Source organism: Poecilia reticulata, chromosome 8, assembly GCF_904066995.2.
Source record: "Poecilia reticulata chromosome 8, P_reticulata-male-v2, whole genome shotgun sequence".
NCBI classification, from domain to species: Eukaryota; Metazoa; Chordata; class Actinopteri; order Cyprinodontiformes; family Poeciliidae; genus Poecilia; species Poecilia reticulata.
The window spans coordinates 20,540,575-20,566,808 of NC_088837.1; the positions used below are offsets into that span (position 1 = coordinate 20,540,575).

Genomic DNA, 26,234 nt, shown 5'->3' on the forward strand with positions numbered 1-26,234 from the left:
TACACGCACTTCAAAAATCATAGTAATACTTTGTATTTTTATGGGTATAAAGCTAAAGACAGGCAGAATAATGTAAGAGAAGAGGTGACTTCATGTTTCAGTATTTTATTTTTGTTCATTTCAGTCCATCTACAACATCAGTTGATGTTTTTTTTTCCCCCCCATTGTCTCAGTCCAAAAAGATAGTGTCTAAAAATATGGTGAAAGATGCCTCTTTTCTTTTTTTTTAACCCCCTCTTGATCATATCTGATGCTCCCTCTGTACATATTGTAATAACAATAGTGCATCTGGCAAAGTGCAAACCTCATTCAAACCAAACTGACCTCATTTACACTGACAGCATCAGACAAACAGCCTCTTGGACCCCAAACCAAAACTTTAATCTCATGTACAGCAAAGGGTCCTCAGAGTTTTTTTTTTTTTTTTTAGTGGTAGGTGGGTTTGGGGTGGGTGGCTTTTTCTCAGAGGCTTGGTGGCTATCAACAAACATACAAAAGATTTTGTGAAAGACAGGGCTGTTAAGCCACATTTAGAGATACATGAAAAGGGGGGTCGTGTTTAGAGGGCTTTGCAAATGCAGGCTGTGACGAGAGATCAGAGGCTATTCATTAGTAGAAACAAAACTAAATGTTTCAACACAGCTTTCAGTAAAGCTCCATCGGTTGCATTTAACATTCAGTAAAATTTGCACATATTTACAAATGGGTGTGCGTACAGTGGGCAGGTGCTTGTTTCCTGTCAATGTAAGACTTAAAAATTGGCAATAACGCGCCGCCTGGCTGCGGCCGCCAGCGGGTCGTAGAAAGAGACGAGAGGTAAAACCTGCCTACCTAAGAGGAGTGTACACGTGTGCGTGGACGCGACTGCCCCCTACATTAAATGTAAACACAAATACTGTACATTCTGGCTTCCTTTAAAAATATCTTTCACTCACACAATCACAGACATACAGAGTAAACCTTCTACACACTTTGGAAGAGGTGAGGGCACACGGACAGGTAGAGTGGAATGTACGTTGGTCGTTCTGACATTTAAAACACTAAGTTACGGTCTCTGCTGCTTCGTAGTTCAGTGGTTTCTTTTTAAAAAATGATCCCAAAACCATAACAACGTAGCTTCTCGTTTTACCTGAAAACTCATATGGAGGAAGTTAGTGGAGCATAAGATGCTCATAAGCTGAGAATTATTGACACAGTGCCTTGCAAAAGTATTAATACCTTTAGGTAAAAACATGGAGAGTTGCCTCTTGTTAAACTTATTACATGTGGAAATCTTATGGGTCACCTCTTTACTAGCTTTGCACATCTAGAGAACATGATGTCCTATTATTATTCTTTACAAAATTGCAGTCAAATTTCATACATAATGTTTTTGAAAAGAAAGTTAAGTCTTACCACAGTTTTAGATTTAGGTAAGGTTGTCGTCCTGCTGAAGGTGACCCTTCACCCCAATTTGAAAAGTTTTTCAGTCTCAACAGATTTTATTCCAGATTTGCTCCATCAATCTTTCTCTTTTACTCTGACCAGCTTCCTTGTCGAAAAAGCATGCCACAAATCATGATACTACCATCTTTCAGGTTCATATCCAGTGTTGGTTTACTGACGCGCATACCATTTTAAATTCATCTGTGCCTTATGGCCTGTTACAAACTATAAAACTGACTAATGTATTTTTTTTTGCTCAAAGCTGACTTTCTTCTTGCTTCTTCGTTCATAAAAGCAAGATTTGTAAAATTCACAATTAATAGCTGTGGCGTCAACAGCTTCTCTATTTACTAATTAGATCATTTCTAAAGGCGACCAGTACTTAAGGGTATCTTAATAAAAGGGGAGTGGATACAAATGAAAACCAAACTTCAGATTTGTTTTAAAAAAAAGTGAAAAGCTATTCAGCTTCACTTAATCTGCAAACTTTTCGTTACATGACAAGAGGTTGTCAGGGGTATGAATACTTTTGCAAGGCACTGCGAACGACTTATTTTGGCAATTAGTCTTTCCTTAGCCTCTCTTTGGAAAACATGCAAACAGACAATTGTAGGATTTCTTTTGCAGTCATTTCCTCATCTCCAAATGTTGAACTGATAGTTAAAGGTGCACCAACTCACGGCCAGTTATGGAGGTACTGAACCTCAGGTCCATATTTTTGGAAGGAAAAAAAAAAACAGCCAACGTTTCATCTTCTGTCACATTAGTTCGGTCTGTGCACTCGTCCAGCTTTGAATCTTGGACTGAAATAGTGGCAGGTTTGAGTCTCTTATCAAATTGGTCCACCATCGACGTGTACTTTGTTCCCCCAGAATGTCTGAGCTGTGAGAAGAAGACACCAAAGCACATTCACAGGGCCTCTAGACTGGATAAGGACCCCTGGCGTCTCCCACAGAGACGGCCACATCCTTGCTTTAGGTGAAGCCTGGACACAATCCTCAGCTGGCAGCAGCCACATGAGTGTGATCTGGCTGGTATGGCGAGAGGAGCCCCACGGGCCCCAGGGCGGTGGGGATCCCAAAGAAGGACAAATGGAAGGAGCAGACGGGAGTTTGGAGGAAGTGATCATCTACGTAGATTTGGAGAGATCCCGGGGCTGAAATGGAAGACTTGTGTGTTCTTTTTTTTTCATTCCCCTCTTCTTTATCGTGGAAACGACACGGTGCGAGGAGGAAGACGAGCATGGATAGGACACATACAGAGAGACAGACAGTGATCTTATCCTCCTCCAGATCTGAAACACAAGGACAGAAGGAAAAAAAAAAACAGCTGCAGGAAGATTAACACAGACGGGCAGAAAATGTACAAATTTAGCTTTAAAGTCAAAGCAGAGGTTGCATCGAGATGCATCGCTGTCAAGCAGGAGTGAAATAATCCTAAAAAAACAACATCCAAATAATTTTAACGAATTAAGTTACAGGTTGACTACTATATTTTCTAAGATTGTACCTTCCTCTTCGAATGTTCCTGCGTCACAGAAGCAAGCCAAGAAAGGAGACAAAAAGTCAGAACATGTTCAATCAGCAAGAACGGGAAAGTACAAACAATTACTACAACAGTGTTTTTTTTTGTTGTCGTTTTTTTTTAGATTGTTAGAACATTGCGTAAAATGGGACAAAATGAAGAAGCATGAACACTAGCTGCACAAAACGGACGAAATATTAATTAGAATTGAATTAAAACTTCAAATTGTTTCTATTGAATTAGCTCTGCTGAATGGCACTGTTAGATTCAACTACAAGACATAAATCCAACGATGATAATTCAGTATGATATCCCTGAAATGATCTTCCGTCAGAATAAAGTGGCGAGATCACATTCAGCAGAAACTGTTAATAAGTCTAACTAGTAGGAAGAAACTTGCTCATGCACACAGTGCCAGCCACATTTGAGTACATCTATTCAGAGAGGAAACAAAACCAACGTAAAGAACTAATAGTTTTTAAGAAAGCCTCCTGTGGGCTCCGAAATAATATTTTAAAATAACTGTACTCTTTTGTACATTTGTACATTTGCATTTGTTAAATTTTGGCAAGAGAAAAAGGTTGAGATTTTTGGCAACAATCACTCTAGATTGGTCTGCAATTTGTGAGAACCCCTCATCCTTACTGCTAAGCATAGAGGAAAAACTGTGCTGCATAAGAAGTTGTACATCCAAAGAAAATGATACACGACTTGAGCATTTTTATATGCATCCTTACCAGGAATCCTAATAAATGTGGCCAGCACTGTCCCACTGACCCTAAAAGGAACGACAGCATGCATAACCTTTCACTGGCAATCTAATTCATTAGCCAGTAGGAGCCGTCCTTTTAGGTCAGGTCTTACAGAGGGAACCAAAGCGAGCATGCAGAGGCGGTTTGTTGCAGTAGACTGAGGGGACTCGGGGTTAGGATGAGGCCTACTGAGGAAAAATGAATAACGGAGGCTTGAACAATGTAATAAAAGTAGAAATAGAATACAGTTTGCTTAGGTTAAGCCGACATGGATAATACTGTGGAAAAGTCTTGAGTCATCCCTCATTTCTTTTTTTTATTTTCCTTGCAAGGTGTTGAACTTTCTTCAAGTGAACCATTAACAGAGACCACTTTTGAAGGTTAACAGAAAGTCTTCTGAATAAATTCGGGATTCTTCAGAACTTTTGAAAGGTAACGCAAGTCCAGAAAGGCAAACAAAAGTAACGGGGAACTTCCAGACGTGGCACCAGTGGTGTAGATCAGATTGATTCTAACGGATCCTGGCAGAGAAATATCTCCCTCCCGCTCAGCCGTCGCTGCAAGAGGCCGAGCGGGAAAACACATTTACGTAGACAGAAACGTGAGCAAAAACAACCGGTGAGGATTTGATCTCAAAGCCTATAAAGCGTTCAAGCGTGAGAGCGTCTCAGAGTTCACTCCCCCAGCTCCCCTCCCAGCTACTGGGCAATGAGTTGCAGCTATTTCAGACTGGTGATAGTGGGAGGAGTGGATGGGGGTTCTTGAGGTAGAAGCAGACAGGTACACAAAGGCATGCCAGAACTCTTACTTAAATCCCCATCCTGTTCCCCCTAGGACTATAGCTGCCAGGAGAATAGCACCTGCGATGGACCCTATTATGATATTGGTGCCACTGGGACCTGCGCAGAGGGGGGGGAGGGGAGGAGGAAGGGTGCGGAGGAAGAGGAGGGGCAGAAACAAAAACAACACCACTAAAAAACACACGTCAGAAGACCGCATCAACACAGTACAACATCAACTAGAGAGAAAGAGAAAGAGAGAGAGAGAGAGAGAGAGAGAGGCAGATGGTGAGAAACCTGCAGACAGAGACAGACAGAGAGATGAAGGGGAGGGGGAGACCATCACGTTGGGTGGCAGGTGAGCGAGGGAGGTTCAGTGGGACGGGGTCAAGAGGGGGGACAACAGTTACACGAAGAAAAAAAAAGGAGAGAGAGATGTTTTACTTTGTTCTCATTCCCCCTCTCCTGCTCTCTCAGCTGGACACCCTCCTGCTCAGGATGGCAGTTTTGGGCCTAAAAGAGCAGCTGCTTAATTTCTCTGTCTCATTGGCAGACTGCAAGAAAGTAAGAGACACTTAAAAAAAAAAATGCAGTGCCTGAAAAAAAACAACAAAAAGCCCCCCCCCGAAAGAAACACCTCTAAGCACCGCACACATATTCACATTTCAGCACAATACGCTCAACACACACCAGCAAGACTCAGCAGGAAGGAAAACACACGGCTCAACATCCTCATGACAGTCAGGTGAGTTATCCCACTTTGTGGTTTCAGCACAGAGAGAAGGTGGTGAGAAGAGACCATGAGCGGGGGATTATATGATGAGAGAGGAAGAGAGAGAGAGAGAGAGAGAGAGAGGAAGAGAGAGAGATGGGAAAGCTTGAGTTCTGCCGCTGACCTTTTTTCTCCGGGCCTGTCGGGACGGTGGGCTCAGGGATGGGATCGAAAACGCTGCAGTCCTTTCCTGTGTAGTCGCGGTCACAGATGCACTTCACCTCGTTGCTGCAGGTCTGCAGGAAAGAAGCAGTTGTTGTTGTTGTTGTGGGGCGGTTGGGGGGAACAGTAAGCAAACACGGGAAAAATCAGCAAAAAATGTTCCAGAAAGATTTTTTTTCCCCCTTTATAAATAAAAACATTTCAAAACTCTATTGATTTTGTATTTACTCAGGCTATTTTAGTCTGATATTATTAAATGTGTTTGATGATATGAAATATTAAAAACGGAGGGACTCCTCTGTAAGTGAACAAATACTTTTTCACAGAACCATATTTGATCTTCTAGTCAGTTTTCAAAACAAGATGCCATAATTTAGCTTTTAATGTCTCAATAAGATGGAATAAATATGGAAAGTAATACAAATTAAAGTCAACTATATAAAAAAAAACAGTCTGGTATTAAATCCATATAAAATGTAAATGGTATATTTAAATGTATAGATTTGTTATAGAACAAAAGAGACATATTCAATTACTTCACTGCTGAAATAATCTACTTTGTAAAATGAGTTGTTTTTGAAATATAAAAATATGGAGTGAAATCCTTAGCTTATTTATTCTCGTTTCTTTGTGCTGATTCTTTCACAAATAAGGTATTTTGGTTAAAAAATATTGAAAAAAGACAACAACAAAAAACTCTGGGATTGTAAAACCACCAATATATGTCTATTTTTTTTATTTGATTTATCTTGTTATTTTTACATAAATTTTAATAACAAATATCAGAATTTTTATATACATTTTAAACATCAACTCTATTCCTGAATGCCTGTCTACGCAAAAATAAAAATCAATAGAATGTGGAAAATAAAACTAAATTAAATTAAAAGCACCAGACTTTCAACAACCTATATTACCTCAATGAGTATTTTATAAATATTGTTTACAACATGAATCCATAGACGTAGGTTTGGATTTTATTAGGATTTTTAAAAAAATATTTGAAATATCGAGCCTCTGTTTTAAAATAATCCTGGTGAAAAATAACCAGTTTAATAAATAAACACCCACATTTTTCCCTCTAAAAATCAAATCATGTTCAGAATGTCTTTACCCCGTGGTCAGAGCAAATGTGTCCAAGTTTAGATCCTGTACAGGTGCTGAGGTTAAACGCCGCGACGGGGAGGCAGCGTCTCTCCAGACACATCATGTTGGGACCGCAGGGTGTGCCGTCCTCCACGTAGCCCATGTCGGAGCCGTCCTCCAGCAGGGCGTGGCCGCCTCTGGGTGAAGCGTCCACAAGCGTCACATAAGTGGAAGAAGACAAATGGAATTACAATATTAAAAGTGAACTTTTTTCTTTTTTTTGCACTGTTAAATGCTGCAGATGTGCTGCAGCAGCTTACCTGCAATCCAGGTACTTGTTCTGATGGTAGAGGGTAAAGCTGGTCACCTCACCCTGCAGATCGCCAAATTTTGGCTTTGTTGTGACGTTTGCACAGAAAAGGAAGCCACATAATACATCCCTGAGGTGAGAGAAATAAATGCTTTAGTTATAAACAGCAGGTTGTGCTTTTTGGGGGGGATCCAGCTCAGAACTCTGCAGCTTGTTTGACTCACGGCTTGTTGCACTGCAGCCAGCCTTTCCCTTCAGCCCCCCGACCGCAGTTCCCCTTCTCTGTCCCTTCAGCGTTCAGCTTCTCATAACAGAACCTGTCTGCTGAATCTGATCAAGGATTAAAAAGCGGAGCGGTCAATGTAATGCACATGTTCATGTCACAGGATGAGGTAATTGTTTTTGTCTCTTTGTATACACACTATAGCCCCAGAGTCCTTTGCACTGTCCATCACGAGTCCTGCAGCGTCCACCATAGCAGCGTCCCTATGAAGGTGAAACAGTGCAGGTAAAGCATAAAAAGCCCCGGCAGTAGAGTTGGAAGATATAATGATCCAGATCTTACCTGGCTGTTGTCGCAGATGTAACCATCCAGCTTGTGGACGTTATGAGGGCACTGCCAAAGAACAAAAGCCCGTAAATAAATGTTCACGCAACATGCATCAGTTTAATCCAGCGTTCTCCACGGGAAGTTTCACCTGGCTGGAGTCTCCTGTGCAGGTTTCGGGAATGTCACAGTCGTTCACGGCCTCTCGACACGCAACACCTCTCAGCTCATACTGGGAGGCAGAGTGAGAGAGACTTAAAGTTGTTGAAAACGTCATATAGGTGTCATACTGGCGGTTTAAAGTTTAAAGGTTGACGTAAAAGGATCAAATCTATTTATATAGCATCAAATGGATGAAAAAATATAAAGACAGGATTATTTGCTTGTTCAAATTTCACTATGCTTAGGTTTAGCAACAATCTTCATTTGATTTTATGTATGTGGCTGATCAAATTTCCACCAATGTTTTGACTGCATTTTAATTTGGGTAAAAATTAAACTGGAAGCCACAAGAGTTTCTCTTTTCTCACATCTACCACTAGGTGGCATAGTAGAGTTTCTTTTGATAAAGAATTAACCCTTTCTTCAGCATTGTGGAAGGAAAAGCGATAAGTGGCATGGCTTTCTACCTTTATTTCAACTTAAGCGCATAATTATGGATTGGAGAGAGATGAAAATGAATATTTATGTGTTTGCAATGTATGTGGTACGTGCATACCAGGTCATGCATAAATAGATGTGGATTCATGTGTTGCTACACTCAACGTGTATAAAACAAGACTTGGAAAAAGAAGCATTTCCAAAAACGTGTACTTCGTTTTGCATCAAACAGCCTTACAGTGTTCTATTGTTGCAAAAAAGCTTAATATTAGCTTCATTTGACCAACAAGCATGGATTAAGTTTAAGTCCAAATAGAGTTGAACAAATTCAACATGATCATCAGATTTTTGTAGTAAATTTATCAGAAAAATGTGGCAAAAGGCTCCTCGTCTATGGAACTCTCTCCCGAACTATTTGAGAGCCCTGCAATTATTGTCCGATTTTTAAAACTGGCTTGAAAACTTTTTTTAGACAAGCCTACTCCACTTTTAAATGACTGTCTTTTTTTTTTTATTGTTTTTGATTGTTGATTTTATCTGTTTTTAGCTGCACCATGTAGCACTTTGAGATCTTTATTAATGAAAAGTGCGCTAAAAATTACATTGATTATTATTATTATTATTATTATTATAGTCAGGTAAAATAACTTCTTGTTTTTGCTTGTGCCTAATGTATAAATTAATCATACCCGTCTTCATAATTTATAGATCTGCAACTTTGATTCTTGTTCTACTTACTTTACAGCCACTGCAGCAGAGTCCATTGCTGCACATGGCATCATGGGTAAGAGTACACTTTTTACAGCAGGCTCCTCCGCTGCGGACACACTCCTACAGCCACAGACAGGAAGAAATAAATAAATAGAAAAATAATCTGTTCCACTAAACTTTACATCATCTCAGGTCGAAATATAAAGCTTAATGTGAAGGAAAGCTGGCTACTCACCACCTGGGATCCACAGTCACACTCTTCTCCTGGCTCCACAAAGCCGTTTCCACACTCTGGAGGGTCCAACAGCTAAAATAATAAATATATATATATATTTGTAAGATAATACTGTGTAGAAATATAGAGATAAATGAGGCAAGGTGTACAAATGAATAAAATCTATAAGATGAATCTATTCAGAGATGGACATCACACTCCTCATCATCCTCACCTTATTCGGCTTGTTGAAGAGGCAGCTCCCACCGCCCTGGAGCAAGAACTGGATGTACTCGTCAACACTACAGCGAGAAAACTTTCTGGGCAGATAAAATCTGTGATCACACACATAAGCACACGCACACACACGCAGGCGCATGAAGACCAAGACATACACTAAAACACAAACAGTACAATGCTTTTTTGGCCAGTCAGGAATGCCAGATCAACCGTGGGTGTGTGTGTGTGTGCCATCACTTTGCAATCTGACACAAATGTTCCCATCTGCAGTAAGATATATCTCAAATAATTCACATCTTTATTGTCCCATCTGTCCGGGGGAGCCCAGTCCAATTCACTCATGTAGTAAATACTTTTAGTTCACTTTGTAATACTTTACACAGCAATCTGGCGTCTCCTGTTAAGGCAAAAATGTATTTAGGCTTCAAATAAGAAACTTTAAATCTCATGAAGGTGTTAACTTGTTTAAGCAAATAGGGTAGAAACAGCCATTTTTTTTACCCGGTGTCTTCCATTATGCAGCCCACCCAGGCATCTGGGCATCTGCAGTCACCTGAAGAAGAAGAAGAAAAATAAACACAACATAAAATACAAAGAATAACTTCTATTTTTAAACACCACAGAAAATGAAAGGAAAATATTACAAAACAAAAACTTTTTAGAAACTGTCAAAAAAAAAAAAAAGAAAAAGCCTGGCCGGCTATTTTGGGTTCCTGCACATTATTTAGGTCACAATTCCATCTGTTTTCAGAGTTCTCAGTAATTTGGATTCAGATGGAAGAATGGGAAAATAAAGTCACGCGAAAGAACCGATGTTTCAGTATGATCAGTTCTTTGCAGATTCCTGGATGTTATCTCCATAATTTATCAAAAATACTTGACGGACAACATAAAAAAACTCATAAGTAATGGTAAAATTGAGACGTATGAAATTGTTTGTGGATATAAATGCGAGTGCAACAGCTTGGGATGAAATAGTGACGAGTATGAACTGGAGATATGAAACGGTAAAGGGGTGAAATCATGTGGAACCTCTGTGTGTTAAGTTGTCTTACCTGCCGAGGCTCTTACGTTGTTCCATCTCATCCCGATGTTCTGGCCAAGACTCTGACACAGAGTGATGGCCATCGCCCCGACACTCCCATACTGAAAGGTAGAAACAGACTTACTAAAAGGTAATAATTATTTGAAACAAAATGGCAAAGAAATAGAAAAACTGACCATGACGCGTTGTTCCACAGATAACAACCATCACAGTTTGAACAATTTTAAAGGAAATTTTGACCCGTAGCTTTAATTATAAATCAGAACAACACACAAAATACATATAAAAACTGCAACAGAGAAGCTAAGATCGTTCATCCTGATTTCAAATTATACTCTTAACTTCCAGATTCAAAACAAATACGACTGCAGTGTTATAATCGCCGTTTTCTAAATTATGAGCATAATGCCAAATGCACCTCATTAATTCCTCCTCCTTTTGTTGGAGAACACACCCCTCCTGTGTAGGCCGTCCCACTGCGGCTACTGTGAAATGTACGCCCTCTGAAAAGCACAGAAAACCCATCGTTTAAAATCAACCCTCCATTGGGATCTAGAGTCGAGATTCTCAGCACAAACTCTGTCGTCGTCCTCGTACGAGAAAAGATGGACAACGTCGCTCTGCTCCCTGACGCTGTCCTTCCTGTACTTCATGAAGTTCTGCAGCGTGAGTAGCGGGTCCTCCACGACCGGCATCAGGTTTTCCGAGGTCCAGGTCTCCATGGCCACCAAGACAATCCTGGTGTTCAGCTGCTCCTGAAAGATCTGACGACAGAGATCGACTTTTGTTACCGCCACTGCGGAGACGTGGACCTTTCCCAAATGAGAACATACATCCCGACAGGTGGTGTTTGTGGCGTTAGGGTGTAGGAGGATTTACAGTTTCTCACCGTGTCTGCTGTGTTGACTACAGCTTTGGCAAAGTTTTTGGTTTGGCTGCTCGAGCGACGCAGCTGCACAAACTGAGGAGAGAGAAAAGGTCCACAGATGGCTTAGGAAATGGATCTCTCATGCACTCCAGCACACAATGGTACAGATCTTTACTGACATAAAAAGTAAATCCAAGTTCATTTCTATAAAATTCAGGCAGTCTTGATTTACCGTTTTTATTTTTTCTTCGATTTTTACAATCCTAGTCTCTTAGGACTTTTTTAAATTACAAATGGATTGGCATGCATTACATTCATCAAACAAACAACGGCAAACTGCTTGATTTGGGTACAGCTGCATCAATAACCAAACACCCTTAAATGTGCCTTGTCCTGCTATCAGAGGAGAAAGACAACAAACGGGGAAAAAAATTAAAAACAAAATGCGATGCGGAGCGCTAGAATTACACCCTTAACTCACCAGATCGTAGTCATTTACCACCATGAGCTCAACGTATTTGGTCTCAGTCTGGACAGAGGGCCTGCGGACAAACCTCTTGGATCTTCTCAGCCCCCCGGTCACCTGCCGGTCCTGCGTTTGCTCTGGTCTACCGTCGTCTTCAACACTTTCACTGCTGTCCTGCTCACTGTCCTCTGTACACTCTGAAAGCACATATTCAGAGCTGCAGGTATGAACATTTATCATTGGGGGCGACATGGACACACTTTTCCTCCTTTGGGTTTTCGTTTCTTTTGTGTTTGTATCTTATGTGAATTATTGCTCAAATGGTGTTGCCGTATATAAGCACATTTATTTGTGTTGAGTAACTCAGTTAATTCTTACGTTCGGTTTCTTTTGCATTTGAATTTATTTTTCTCAGATTATTGTCAGGCTTTTTGCTTTTAGTTTGAAAATCCTTCGCATTTTTGTTCAGTTAATTGTGAAGAACATGAGCAATGATGTAGAGATTATTTTTCTTTGTACGCTCAAACATTGTGAAATAAGCAAAGTTAGTGCTGTCCTATTGGCAAAGGGGATTTATAAAAAAAAAAAAGTAGTAACAACAAATAATTTGGATTAATGTGTTCAACTTAAAGGTTTGAGTCTTTTTACACATCTTTGCCAGAGCTGCCAATATTTGTGTATCTAAACCACATTTATTCAGTCTTGACCTGCTTTACGTGAAAGGTCTGTTTTTGAGACTGCTCACCTGGGCAGTGCTGGGAAAGTCTGATATCAGGCATCCTGCGAATTAAGTGAGCTCCTTCTTCCTAAAGTAGAAAACAGACAACAGGAGTCTTTATCCCTCAATAATTGTTCAGTGTTAAATGTCTTTAGAAAAAATACATTTCTCTGAAAAACGTCAGGTATTCAACCAAACTCCACCAAACAGGAGGGTCTGCTCCGGATCAAGTTAAATTTTACCTGAATTGTTGGTAAAACCCAAAATTCATCACATATTTTAGCATAGGCTCTCTAACAAAATGGTTCCCAAAGCTCACCCTTGCTAACCAGGAAGGATGAGGTATTAGGAACCAAAAACAACAACAACAACAACAAAAAATCAAATAATAAAATAACTTGGAAAAATAAAATTGTGCTATAAATGCTAAAGCGGGTTAAAAAGAAATCTGACCAATAGATAAAAACAATACGTTGCTATATTGAAAAATTCAATTTCTTTTTAGTAAAACAACTCTTTTCCACTGTTATTTTGTGGGGAAACTGAGAACTTTTGGATGTTTTCCTAATTAAACCCTTTTCAGTTTTCCCTACTGTGCATTTAAGTTAAAGTTTACCTTCTGGCTCGCATTGTGAACAGGCTCAATTCCATAAGAGTAGAAACCGTCAGAGAACATCCCACTGCAAAGCAACAGAAAGATAAATTAGTGGATGCAGGACAGAAAATAAAAACATGAGCAAGAAAAGAAGCAGGATTTGGAAAAAGGAAATAATGGTTTGGTTTCTCACCAGAGGCCATGACAAGTGGAGACAGCTGCCCAGGACTCTGGTAAACCTCTTAGTCTTCCTTGGTAGTAGCAGTGCTCTCCTCCCTGTAAGGTAAACAAAAAATATATACTTCATAGAAGACCCCAGGCTTTATATAGCTGCTTTTCTACTTCATTAGATGCCACCACTCTTCCTCTTCCCTCACCATCAGTTACAGCATAGTTGGTGACCTACTTGAGTTTACTCCACTCTCCTGTTCTTCATTCACAATAAGGCTGGAGGTGGAGGTAAAGCACGCTCAAGGATCTCTCCAATAAACCAACACTCATGTTGCCAGCACTGTTTTGATTTGAGAATGAAGTGTGGACGAAGCAGGCTAAAATTCAAGGACACTACTATCTGCGCACGCTTCCTTGCGAGGCTGCAGCCGCGGGGGGGACGTGCCACTAGTTACGGGAGAGAAATGTGGCTTCACCTGAGTCAAACCGAGCTCAGCGGGGCGGGTCCCGGGCCGAAACGATGGCACAGATCGGTGCCAAAGCACGGCATGCCCTGAAAGCAGCACGCCTGGCACGTCCAGCCGCAGCAGCGCCGACACGTGAGGCCTACATCCAGCTGAGTGACAATCTGGTCAGACTGCAGGTTTCCACTGCCAGCCTCCCTCTCCCTCCCGCCTGCCTACAAACACACGTACATGGCCGTAATGCCAAAGCACATCATGCCTTTGTTTTAACTGGCATTTCACTCCTTATTCCTTTCTCCTCCTCCTCTTGCTACAGCTCTGCTCATCCCTCCCTCCTGGTCTTCTTTCATTCTCTTGGCTGCCAAGAACTTAATGATGCTGCTGAGCTAACCGGTTGCTGTGGAAACAAGCCCGTGATTGGTCAGGGGGACTGAAGGAGAGTTTGGAGCGACTGTGGGTGGGGACACGTAGTGCTGGCTGGGTAGATGGGTAGGTGGGCGCTTGAGGGGCAGTAAGTGGTACATTTGTAGAAAAAAAATAAAAGTATAAAAATCACAACCATCCCACATGGTGATCAGACTACTTAAAATGCTTAAGTCTATCCCAGGGCCAATGGTATGGTAAAGTTTGTTATTCGGTCACACGCTGCTATCTTGGTGAGTCTGTGTGGGTTTGTGACACAACCTTTTTTTTTGTTTTTTTTTTGCATTGAGTGTTTTAGAAAGGTCTCGGCCGACTGCCAGGTAAGCTCTCATATGTGCACACCAGTAACACTCCTGATCAGTGTCTGCACGGCAGCCTACTTTAGAGCAGAAAGCACATAATGCACTTTCTATAAATAGACAAACCACCAGGATGAGATCAAACTGCCAAACCATGAATCTAAAAATTGGCCTTAAAAGAGGAATGCAAACAAAAAGCATCTCTGCTTCTAAATTTAGTAAAATTACACAAATATGCATCTATCCCCCCCCCCACACACACACACAGCAACAAGCAATGAGACCAGAAAATTCAACTTGAGCATGTTAGTGTGAACAAATATTCATGTTAATCAAATTAATAAATCATCTTTTTTAAAAACACAACCTGGCCCGATGTGAAACACTGGTTTGAACTTAAATCTAATAACTGGTTGTGACGCCTTTGGTAGCAACAGTTTTATCAGCAACTGTTTATGGTGACTGGCAATGAGTGGAGATACTTTCATCAGTGTCACCTGACTATGCTGTACCTTTAATTTAACTAACCTGGGTATGACTTTTTATACACACAGTATAAATCCTGGGTTTTATTCTACTATTCTAAAAAGCCAATTAAAACTTTTGTGTGGCTTATGTTTTTATTTTTATTATTTCTTACAGCTTTTAGCCTAATAACATCTTCTATGATTTTAGTGATGTGTGAGCCTGGATGACACACCCACATTTCTCCATTGCATGACAATAAAGAATTTCAGATTCCACTTTATATTAAATAAACTTAATCAATACAACTCCACTTTGAAACTGGACACTAATTTGTGTTGGACTGCCACTTAAAATCGCAATAAAAACAAAAGTTAATCGTTTTAAAATGTGAACGGACCAGTATGTTAAATGGTCTGCTCTGAACAAGTTGTGCTTCTTCAAACTTTGATATCCAGGAAGAACGACTATAAAGACAGGCCGAAATGCTGCACTGCAACTCTGGTCACCTCTTCAAACCACTAAATAAAACAAGTCCCCCATCAACACTGGCATCAGCAAATATTGCCCCCTGTAGATGTAAAGAAAAAAAAAGAAAGAGAGAGAGAGAAACTCTTACCACAGACTGAAGTGGTTTGCCGTTGTAGTTAAAGTGCCTCTCCACATAATCTGAAGACAGCAGGTGACTGAAAGAAGAGGAGAGATAACCATCAATATCTGTGCCAAGATCAGAGAAAATGTATTCTGGGATATCTCACACCAAAGGTTCTCCCCTCAGATGTATTCCACACAGAATTACCAGACCTATTAACATGCTTTGCTATTAAAACGTGTGTGTGCCTGTGAGAGTGCAGCGTCGGTATTCCCCATCTTGTCGTGTAGCATAATAGAGGCGCTAAGTGCATTTGCGTATGAGCGGGGAAAATGCTAATGAGATCAGCTGCAGAAGATTAGGTGTGCTCATTGATACAAGAAAGGATGGGAAAACACACACACACACACACACAGATCTGATGGTACTAACTGGTTTAGTTCCAGGTCAAGAGTGAAGGTGCGTCCGAAGGCTTCGACTTGAAAGCAGCTCAGAGCCAGGTGGACGGGCTGCAGACGGAATCAAATATTACTCAGACACACATTAACTTCTGCAGGAAAACAGTTATTACATTTGCCACTTAGCTGGAACTAAGCTGATTCCCCATAAACTCTTGAATAATTCAGCAAGGATCAATACACCTGGAAAACATTACGTTGACTGATAAAGGCCCTTTTGATTGACAGAGCTGTGCCTGTTTGATGTGTGACAGAGCATTGTGAGAGGAATGATAGAGGGGGACTTGACAGTCACAGAAGGGAAGTAGGTGGAGGAGGACGGAACTAGACGTTGATTGTCTATAATCAGTCAAGCTGTGCCGATGTCCCCAGTGGACAGCTGCCAGCATCGCGGAGGTGAGGAGACAGTAGGGCCGGAAAGAGACGGAGAGGGATCTACTACACACTAGGCAGCTCCGACTGTGCCAACCTGGCTTTGATTTCTGTCTGGAGGAACAGGGTCCCAGTGAATCATTGGGCTTTTCAATAAAATGCCTCACTGTCCACAAATTATTCCCTCCAGCGAGCACAGACAACATATTTCTCACCACTGTCTTGGACAGGCTGAAGTAACTGCACACGCTCTGTCATTGCTACAGTACAGTAATATTGTGGCAGTGCTGAAGCTGTCTAACAGGACAGTTTCATCACTCAGGCCATTTTTGGAAACCGTCCCGGAGCTTTTATTGATGAAACATAAACTTTACAAGCAGATAAAGATGTAGATGTTTAAAAAGTGTGTTTTCCTGCCAGATCGCTGCAGCGTCACATCATTCGTGGTTTTGAAACGAATGATCACTCTCAAGTGATTATTTTGTCAGCATTGGATTGTGTCAAAACGCTCGCACGCCGCTGGCAACCATCTCATCTACTCTCAGATGTTTGCACAGCCGAGTTAAAATGCTTGCTTTGTTTCCAAAAAACGAAAACGCGATACACTTGAAAGCCTTTCCACTTTTAATGTGGACACATATCCTGTACATTTCAGCTGAAAATAAAGATAATGGGGGATACATGTACATTTTAAAAAGTCTGTTGTGACTCAATTTTAGCATTACGTGTATTTGCCAGCTGAACCCTGCAGAAGGTCTCAAAATCTCAAAGAGAGTGATGACACGACTCAACAGTTTTGCGTCAAATTTAGCTCTTGGCTCTGGTTTGGCGTTTGCAGAACTTTAAATTTCAGCTCAGAAAGTCATGTTTATGTGGAATTGGGCTATTTGATGCTCAGCGATACTAAAAACATAAAATCTCTCTTCATCTCTTGTTTCTAGAAGGCAACAAAGGAGTCAATTGAAGAGTTTAAGACAACTGCAGTTTGACAAACAAAGCGAAATGAGGACTTAAGTTAGGAAACGTTTAGGCCGCTCTGAAGGTTGAAAATTATTAGTTTTGTGTCTCAACTGGGATCTTCTGATAAAAGTGCTACAATTGAATAAATAAATAATTAAAAAAAATTTGATGGGGGAAAAAAGTTTGCATTTTTGAACTTCTGAATTAGTGACTTTCCTTTCACCTCCCTATGAAGTTGGCTTCCCTGTCACTCATTGCCTTGTGCACTATAAGAGTAGTGCATTTAGCTTAAAAGAAGATTTCATGCAATTCATCGGCTGTCTTATCCAGATAACTTATGTTGAATTTGGCACTTTCCACTGAGAGATCACTTTTTTTTTAATAAAAACTGTAATTTTATCATTTTTTTTGCAAAGTTCCATTTGAATTTATAAAAAAAAAAGTAAAATCAAACAATTTTACCAAGGGAAGGAAATAAACATAGGTTTACTAAATATGTTCCATCAATAAATATTAATATTATTCAATATATAAACTTGGTCTTACACAGATGCAGCTCAGTCAAGCAGAAAATCATTAATAAGTTCATTTAAGTTTGACATTTTTTTGCAAATTGGAAACTCACTGAAAGAAGATCATGAAAACCCAAATATTCTCCTGGTTACCACAATCAGACTATTAAAGTAAATTTAAAAGTATGTCAAAGTACTGTTGCGTATATGAACTCAATATAGTGAAGGCTTTCTTTTCCATGAATTAAGGCATCAATGCAAAGTGGCATGCAGGAAATCAGCCTGTAGCCTCTTTCTCCAAACATTTTCTTCATAAACTTCCAAAAGCGAGCCGCCTCTGAACTCCCTCTGCTCATTCAGAAATCCCAAGTGGCGACGGTGATATCCCACACAGCTGTGTTTACAAAGCTAATGGATCCTGCAGTGTGGGACGACAGAAGGTGCCGTGTGGCATTGATGTCAGCACTATGAGAAGTTTCCCCCATCGGCTGCATTTAAAAAAAACAAACAATACTGGCGATTCTGTTGTTGGCCGAGAAAACGTTTGACTTTAAATAATAAATTGTATTTTCTCCCTCTTCACAATGGAAGCTTTTTCTGAGTCTTGTTTATGTTTTGCCAAAAAAAAATAAATGAAAATGAAGGGAAATAAAAGATTGAAATATGTTACTGTGTCTATTAAATCAACATACTGCTTTTAACTTTTGGAAACGACTTGCTGAAATAAATCACCTTATCAGTTACATTCTGATTCACTGAGATGCACCTGTGTTTGGCCACCGGAACAACTTTACTCAATCTTAGCATTGATTTTATGTTTCACTGAATTGTTTTCTGTTTTGGATAAAATGCGATAGCCAAACTACTGCATCATTGTTCGGTTTATTTTCTGGATGCCCGTCTGGCAAGTGGATAGTGTCGGTAAACGGAGTGATCAATTCATCTATTTTGAGCAAAACGTGACGTTGCCGAGAAGAGAAATGGGTTTAGATCATCATCAAGCCCAGCTGTTTCTAAATTTATCTGCTCCTTATTTAAAGCATCTTCAATATTTCAAAAAGAAAAGGGCAGCATGTGGTGAAAAACGTAGAAATTCGGCTTTTTACACCATTGCGACTGGCATCTCTTTTGTGAGCCACGTGTTGTTAATTGTGCAGCAGCACTGTCGTGTGATGCTGACATTCTTGGTAATTCTTTGTCAAATAGAGAGACTCGGAGAGATGACTCAAATAAATGACGGGGAGTGTTCGAACCATCCTGCACCATGCAGCACTTCTCGCACAGACATGTTTCATATTTAATGGGACATACTTCAACACACTAATGAATAATAAAAAAGCCTGGGAGGGGCTCAGTATGGTAACGAACATGACGTCCGAATATCTGATGAAGAGTCATGTGGTGATGACAGAAGAAATGTCAAAATGCTGAAAAAAAAAAAAAAAAACCTTATCAAAGCAGGCTGTTTGGGATAGTTTACGCAGAAGTTAGCATTTAAATGAGTCACAACCATTTTACTGATATCAATGCACATTGATAAGTCATGTTTTTTTTAAAGGAAACTGAATGTTGTGCAGCAGGTTTCCTAGTAGACACACAAGTATAACACTAACAGGACATGAACAAGTTATGACATTATCACAGATTATGCATGAAAGCATGCTTTTATGCACTTCAAAGAGCATGCACTCGGTTCATGTGTTTATCAACAAAAAACAGCGGGTTTTCTGAGTTTTAGCAAATGCCATGAATAAGAAAGAAAAGTTTGATTTGTCATTATTTCATCTGTCGATTGCTGAGCAATGACAAAAATCCCATCTCTTGCACATGTTTAAATGACACCCATGAATATCATCCTGCCTAATAGTTTTTGCATTACATAGCAACAGGGTAAAAACTGGAGAAGAAAAATCCAGTATATTCAGGGATGTTTTTGTTTTTAATGAGATCCAGTTGTCATTCTTGGGTTTCCCTGGGTTGCCAGATTAATCCTGCTGGACTGAGAACTTGCCGAGCAAGTAAAGGTGTCGGGAAACAGACGAGTGGATTTGAGAGGTGACTTACCGAGCTGTCCCCACTGCTGTTCTTCACCCTGGTATCCAAGAAGTCATGAGCCATTTCCTCCTCCGACTTGATCTGCTGCACCAGTCGCTTTGGAAAGGTGATCTCAGTTTCCCCATTATCCAGCTGCCCTGAGGGGGCAAACCAGTCCCACAGTCCTCCATCTGCACCTGGACAGGAACATCAAATTCCAACAGAATGCCTTGATATTTTTAATGAGCATGTAGTATAAATAATAGAAATGTATGTGGAAGATCACTTGGTGACCTAATTTAGCACTCTGTAGTTGATAGTGTTTGATCAGCTGCTATTTTAAGACCTTTATTGGATATAAGACGGTGTGTTATGATGGAAATGAATGGAGTTATGTCAGAGTCTGACTCTCATAAAGGCATATAATGGGTCCTTTTATAAGTAAATATTGGTTTGAAGGTAATTTGTTAAACATTGTGGGTTTAAGTGTTAAGGAGACGTTTATTGAAGCAGGTGGAAAGCCCTGCGGTGGAAACATGTTGATGTAGCAGATCTACAGGGTGATCAGTGAGCTATTCTGGCACCGAGATCTTGCATCAATAAAATCCCGGGCAAGAAAAGTGCCGCTCAAGTGGGGGGAAAAAATGCTAAGGAAACGAAAAGGGTGCTCCCGCTCTCGATCCGAACAGCCCCCCTTCTCTTCCGCCTCCCCCTCGCTTACCTGACACCGCAAGCCTCTCGCCCACTGCACCAAAGACCATGAAGCACCACACCGCCAGCATGATCTTTACATATTCCCTCCGATTACCGCATGGAGAACCCCCGCCAAATGTCAAGAAGCCCGGCAGGTGGAGAGGAGGAAAAAGATCAAAAAACGCACAGCAGAGATGATGGCGAGGATCCAAAGTTAATCTGCTAAACATCTGATGATGCGCGTCCTCTCATCTCTCCCCCCTCTCTACCTCTCGCCCTCTCAGCTCCGGTCAGCACTGCCACGGAGAGTCCGGATTTGCATATCAGAAAGATGAAAAATGAATCGATCCGGGCCTACAGACTGATCGGCGATGGGATCGGCGAGGAACGAGAGAGCGCGCATCGCGGATGCATCGCTCCGCAGCGCTGCGCGGATGCGTAGTAGGCGCTGGGTGTATGACTGGAGTTGTATATGTGTGTGTGCGGTATGCGGAAACGGAGGGATGGGAAACCGAGCAGAACTGCGAAGGGTCTGCGGCGAGGAGGACACGTGGGGCCGCGGTACCCTCCCTTATCCCGCGCAGCCTCCTCCTCCCGTTGCCATGCAGCGCTGCGCAGGGAGAGGATGCGGCAGTCCGACGGCTGGAGAGCACGGCCTAAGAAGAGCCAGAAAGGAGATCGGCGAACAACAAGTTCATTCGGGTTGTTAATGTGCGGATGTGAACGGCGGAGACACACATTTCAGGCTGCCATCTCGACAAGGCTGCAGGTCTGCAGGGGATTAAGGTGTGTCCCGACTATCAGGCGAAAACAACCCTGACTCATCGCTGCCTTAATGCTTCAAGTTTGTTTCTGTGGTAACAAGCTCAGACAGTTCAGATTCAGGTAGACTTTTCCAATAAAATTTGAATCAAAATTCTTTAATGTGCGATCTACTTTTTTTCCTGAAACTGAAGTGTAAAAAAATAAATAAATAAATAAAAATATCACAAAGCCTTGTCAGGCGTTAAATGGATTTACAGCGTCAGGTAAGTAAAAACTGAAATCGTTTTCTCATTTGTTGATGCACAGGAGGAACATATATCTGCGAAAGGAAACAAAAATCTTTCAAACTTCTCTCTAATTAGATTATTGCATAAAACATTCAATTGGATAACGTATAGATACATATTGTATTATTATCATCATGACATGTTTTATGCAGTTAAGAGGGAGACATCTGACTTGACAGTTGTCCAGCAGTAGCAGTCACTGCTCGACAAGAGCAGAGTAAGCCACAAAAGGTCGTTGCTAAGGAAAATGGCTGTGCACAGAGTGATGCACCCAAGCATACCATATTGAAGGAAAGTTTAGTGCAAGGAAAAAGTGTGGCAGTAAAAGCAGTAAGGGTGACAGAAACCTTCAGAAAATGCGTGAAGCAAAGTCCATTTGAAAGTTTGGGGGAGGTGCACTGTGGATGGAGTCACTTTCTCCAAGATTCACCAGATTCATGTAGTGGCTAAGGGGACATGTCGTTTGCTGACAAAGTTTATGGAGCTACTGATTTTTTTTTTTCTCATCAGCAGAACTTGGCAGGTTGTCACACTTCAAAAAGTACAAATACCAACTTTAAAGTCCAAGATATCAATGTCCTTGATTGGCCAGCAAAATATCTTGGGTTATCCAAGGTCTCAGCGTAACTACAGGTTGATCACTTCCATGCCACACTGCATGGATGCAGTAACTCATACAAGGAAGCATGTATTGACTAAATACTTAACATTTTTCATATTCATATAAAGGACATGTGGGATGTCTTCTGTGAAATCTTATTTTATATTTTAAAGCAAGGTATTTTGGCATACTCTTTTAAAAAAATAGTCAGAACAAAGTCAAATACAGCAGTTTTTACATTCATTCCCGGTTAAAATAACATGGTTAGAGTAATAAACGACATCCTATTTCTGATTTCAGTATGGCTGCTGCAAAGCTGAGATGAGAAGGGTAAAAGTAATACCAATCTGAATGTGCCACTACATAAACATTATGCAGTGGACAGAAAATTCTACACGTCTCTCAGGATTTCCTACTTAAGCCAGCACTTCATTGATTGATCTTAATCAATGAACTTTAATAATCTGCACTGTGCTGATGTCTCAGTCTTGTTTTCTCCAGGCTCTAGTCCCCTGCTGAGGCAAATTCTTCTAGTACTCAGCCTTAATACTTCCCACTAATGGAGGAACATGTGCACTCTGAATATTTAATTCAACCTCTTGAGACGTCATTGGGGAGAGAAGACATGCAGGAAGATGGTGGCAAGGCAAATTCATCAGTAAGAAATATTTTTTTCTTTTTATATACAGAATCCTCCCAGAAAATAAAATCAACTGCTGGAATACGATGACACTGTGCCAGAGGTGATTAACAGTCAGCATTTCTTTCCTTTTTTTTCTTTTTACCAAATCGGACTGAGCTGCAGTGCAGAGCAAACTCCAGTCCTCAAAGGCCGGTCTTCTGCAACTTTAGTTGTGGTCCTTGGTTTAACACGCCTGTATCAAATTGGAGAATTCCCTCCTCAATATGCAGTCAAGTTCTCCAGAGTCCTGCAAAAGATTTGCATCACGCGTTTTGCAGAGACAACTCTGGAAGTTGCAGGTCGCCTGTGGCTTAAAGCATTGCTTCTTAAGTTTGGTTCTCAGGGACCCAAGCGCTGAATATTTTAGATGTTTCCCTGCTGCCAAACAGCTGATTGAGTGGGTGACTAACAGGCTTCTGCAGCACCTGATACCATGCAGGAGCAGAGATGCATGTAAACATGAAGGACACTGACCCCTGAAGACCAGGTTTAGAAACACTGGTGTAAAGGCTCAGGAAGCATTTGCAGGTATTTTAAGGCATTCTATTTTTTATGAGGAAGTTAATTTCCATAGCTGTAAGCAAAAAAATAAAAAAATAAAAAATCATAATCGGTAGAAATAAACGCATCACGGATGTCACTCCAATGTGTGATGAGTCAACGTAGCTATTTCACTTTTCTATGTATTTTTGATTTACTGAGCTACGCTTGTGATCAGGAAAGTGACACACTGCCCTCTGTCGTTTACAAAGCTACATTACACTTACATTTAAAAAATAAAGAGCATAGGCAGATTTTGAACTTTTCTTCAAATGGAACGTCGTCTGGAAATCGAATTAACTTAAAACAGTTGGCTGAAATAAAAATCATTCTTTACTTGTTTAGTAATGCAAGAAAGAGTTGTTTTTTTCGGGTTATGAGCATCTAAACCATGTCAACACCTTGTGGCGTTTAACTCATGAGTCCCATGTGGGAGGCATGATAAGCAGCTGGTGTCTGATGTCTGTGTTCCCCGTTCGTTTAATTAGGTTAATTTGTTTCAGCTTTTGTTTTGAAGTTTAAAAAAAAAACCTCACTCACCGGCTGCTCACTAATTAGAGTTAATTGTGATCGAGATAATATAAGAGAAGCTGTGAAAACGCGTCGGCCTCCCAGCGCCAAGACTTTGGATATTGGATGACGATGAATGGTGTTCTAAAGAGGTCACGAATGTTCGCCTGTACCCACGCCGACTGTGGAGCGACTTTCCCAAGGGAGTGGAAGCTGAAAGAACACGAGACCGTGCACACCGGAGCAGTAAGGCAAATGCTTTAAATGACTCTCGCGTCGCTTGTTTTCAAAGCTGGCGCATGTTAACGTGCGTCTCCACAGCGCCCGTGTCTGTGCGCCATCCCTGGATGCGGTCGTAGCTTCAAGAGGAAATGCCACCTGAGACGCCACTTACTTCAGCACGAAGGGAAGAGGCAGTTCCAGTAAGTACACCAAACTTAATCTGCACTTCAACAAGCGTCTCGTTCTTATTTCTGGTGTTCAGGTGCAACATTGAAGGTTGCGCAAAAGCTTTCTTCCTCGCACACAAGCTGAAGAGGCATCTGCGCGTCGCTCATGGAGATGAAGAAAACCTTTTCGAGGTTTGTGTCGGCTACGTTTGCCCACTAGATGGCGACAAAGTAGCGTTCAGTGTGAGTCCATTGAGTAACTTCAATAAATAAAAAAAAAAAACTTTCCTTTTTTGTAGTGCAGCCAACCGAACTGCACCCTCAGCTTCAAGAAGCGCAGAATGTTGAAGTTTCACTTGCAGGAGCATAATGTGCCAGCAGTGTTCAAGTATGTACTAATTTAGCTTTTATTTTAAAGTAAATGCTGTTTACTACACTTTAACTGCTGATTTTTGTAACATTTTTCTAATGTTTAGTGTTTGTTCACTGTCTGGATGTACAGATGTACTAAAGGTGGATGTACTGCAACATTCAACTCCCACATTGCCCGTAAAGCCCATGAGAAGAAGCATGCAGGTTTGATTCCTACTGGCCGACTGCTGGCATTTCTTAATCTGTGAAGAGACGTTTTAAAATGTCAGGTTTTTATCTGTATTGTCAGGTTATCGCTGCCATTATGATGGCTGCCAGGTGCTTGAACACACCTGGGGAAAACTTCTGAAACACATGGCCAAACACCCAGGTAAAAAAAACAACTTGCCATGTCTAAAAATGCAGCTGGAACGAGAGCTGGCTCAGACTGTGATGAGCAAAGATTAATTTGAGATTTGCAGTTTTGCATGAAATCTTATTCCAGAACGTGACTGGTGCAGTATCAAACTCTGAATCACTTAAATGCGATTCAGAAAGTCAAAGGCAAATATGTGACTCACCCTGAATAAGCTTTTCTCTTAGGTCAAGTCTGGCTAAAAATCATGTCTTGGATGCAGCGTCTGATTGATCACTTCTGCTTCACAGCTACTTTTACCTGCTCTGTCTGCAAGAAGGTCTTTAAGAAAGCCGGTTCTCTGCGCAGACACAAACGAAGCCATGCTTCCCACAAGCCTGTGCTCGTGTGTCCAAGAGACGACTGCCAGGCCTACTTCTCCACGACCTTTAACCTGGAGCACCACATTCGCAAGGTGCACCTTCAGCTGCTGAAGTTCAAGTGTTCCTTCCCCGACTGCCTTCGGATGTTCGCCATGAGGGTTGGTATCCAAAAAACGTCACCTTCATAATAAACGTGACTGAATTTGATTAGAATCAAAATAAATATCTTTTTTTTTTTTAATCGCACAGGAGAGTTTGCAAAGGCACCTTCTTCGTCACGATCCCACTGCCACCATAATGATGGTAACGCTTCAAAATGTAACATTTTGTTGAGAATTCTCTCATTTTAACTATCTTATCCCAACAGAAACGGAAGAGGCCAAAGAAAACCTGGCAGAAGCGCCTGAATGGAAACAGTCAGCCATTCGTCGAGGAGAACCTGGGTCGCCTCTTTGCGCTTCGGATGCGGATTTCCAGACGTGCCAAAGTGGAAGCGGACCTCTCTGGTCTGTTCAACGAACGCAAGATCCCTCACTATGTGGACCCAGAAGTCAACCTACGGGACTTGTTTGGGATCAAGCAGTCCTGTCCTTTTGAGGTCCTGGAGGCTGCACCAGTGAGAAGTTAATGCACACAATGACTGCATTTTGTTTTGCTGGATTAATTGGGGCCCTTTTATTTAAACTAATTTTATGACTTGAGGACATGGAGAAAACTAAGTTTCTGAATTTCTTGTACGCTGACCCAATAAAATAAGTTTGTTTAACCTAAAGCTGTTACTGACTTGGTATTCTGTTGCAGGGTTTGTCCATCTACAACAAGTGATCCGCTATTCATTGACCTTTAATTGCCAAGCTAAGCATCTTGTTTGCCCACTCAAACAGCTGCTGTCCTCCTGCAGCCCTTGTGCGTCTGCTTGGGCTGCAGATTTTGGTTGGCGCTCAATAGAAATGAACAAAACTGCACATGACTAAAGGCTGAATCACAGTAACTTTGGGGGTGGATTGGAACAAAGTCTGCATATTTGGCCAGATGAAGGCTTGAACATGTTTGAGAAAATGGCTCGACACTTTAAAAATTAGACTTGATAGTTGTGACTTAAGTAAAAGGTTAT

At 41.1% G+C, this 26,234-nt stretch overlaps 2 protein-coding genes across 7 annotated transcripts; one reads left to right on the plus strand and one right to left on the minus strand.

The window, feature by feature from the left end:
- Positions 1 to 89: 89 nt before the first annotated feature.
- Positions 90 to 20,948, minus strand: LOC103469419 (disintegrin and metalloproteinase domain-containing protein 11-like). 6 transcript variants are annotated; one of them, XM_017306326.2, is made up of 26 exons: positions 20,286 to 20,948; positions 19,595 to 19,761; positions 15,661 to 15,737; positions 15,256 to 15,322; positions 13,008 to 13,090; positions 12,836 to 12,899; positions 12,247 to 12,307; positions 11,517 to 11,698; positions 11,057 to 11,128; positions 10,765 to 10,931; positions 10,586 to 10,670; positions 10,178 to 10,268; positions 9,624 to 9,675; positions 9,118 to 9,217; positions 8,904 to 8,975; positions 8,696 to 8,788; positions 7,509 to 7,589; positions 7,376 to 7,426; positions 7,233 to 7,296; positions 7,035 to 7,140; positions 6,821 to 6,940; positions 6,529 to 6,697; positions 5,377 to 5,488; positions 4,510 to 4,600; positions 2,935 to 2,952; positions 2,557 to 2,719 (listed from the first exon to the last, which is right to left on the minus strand). In XM_017306326.2, exons 1-26 carry the CDS (start codon positions 20,485 to 20,487, stop codon positions 2,704 to 2,706), a joined length of 2,463 nt encoding a protein of 820 aa, XP_017161815.2. In that variant the 5' UTR covers positions 20,488 to 20,948; the 3' UTR covers positions 2,557 to 2,703. The 6 variants fall into 6 exon arrangements, with proteins under 6 accessions (XP_017161813.2, XP_081466309.1, XP_017161814.2 ...); XM_017306324.2 differs by lacking the exon at positions 4,510 to 4,600 and having other exon boundaries at positions 90 to 2,719; positions 11,517 to 11,689; XM_081610183.1 differs by lacking the exon at positions 4,510 to 4,600 and having other exon boundaries at positions 90 to 2,719.
- A 2,751-nt stretch (positions 20,949 to 23,699) lies between these two features.
- Positions 23,700 to 25,892, plus strand: 42sp43 (P43 5S RNA-binding protein). Its single transcript, XM_008417076.3, has 9 exons — positions 23,700 to 23,888; positions 23,964 to 24,064; positions 24,127 to 24,223; positions 24,331 to 24,419; positions 24,534 to 24,607; positions 24,693 to 24,773; positions 25,049 to 25,278; positions 25,370 to 25,423; positions 25,488 to 25,892. The coding sequence occupies exons 1-9, from the start codon at positions 23,769 to 23,771 to the stop codon at positions 25,746 to 25,748; spliced, it is 1,107 nt and encodes a 368-aa protein (XP_008415298.1). The 5' UTR covers positions 23,700 to 23,768; the 3' UTR covers positions 25,749 to 25,892.
- Positions 25,893 to 26,234: the final 342 nt, after the last annotated feature.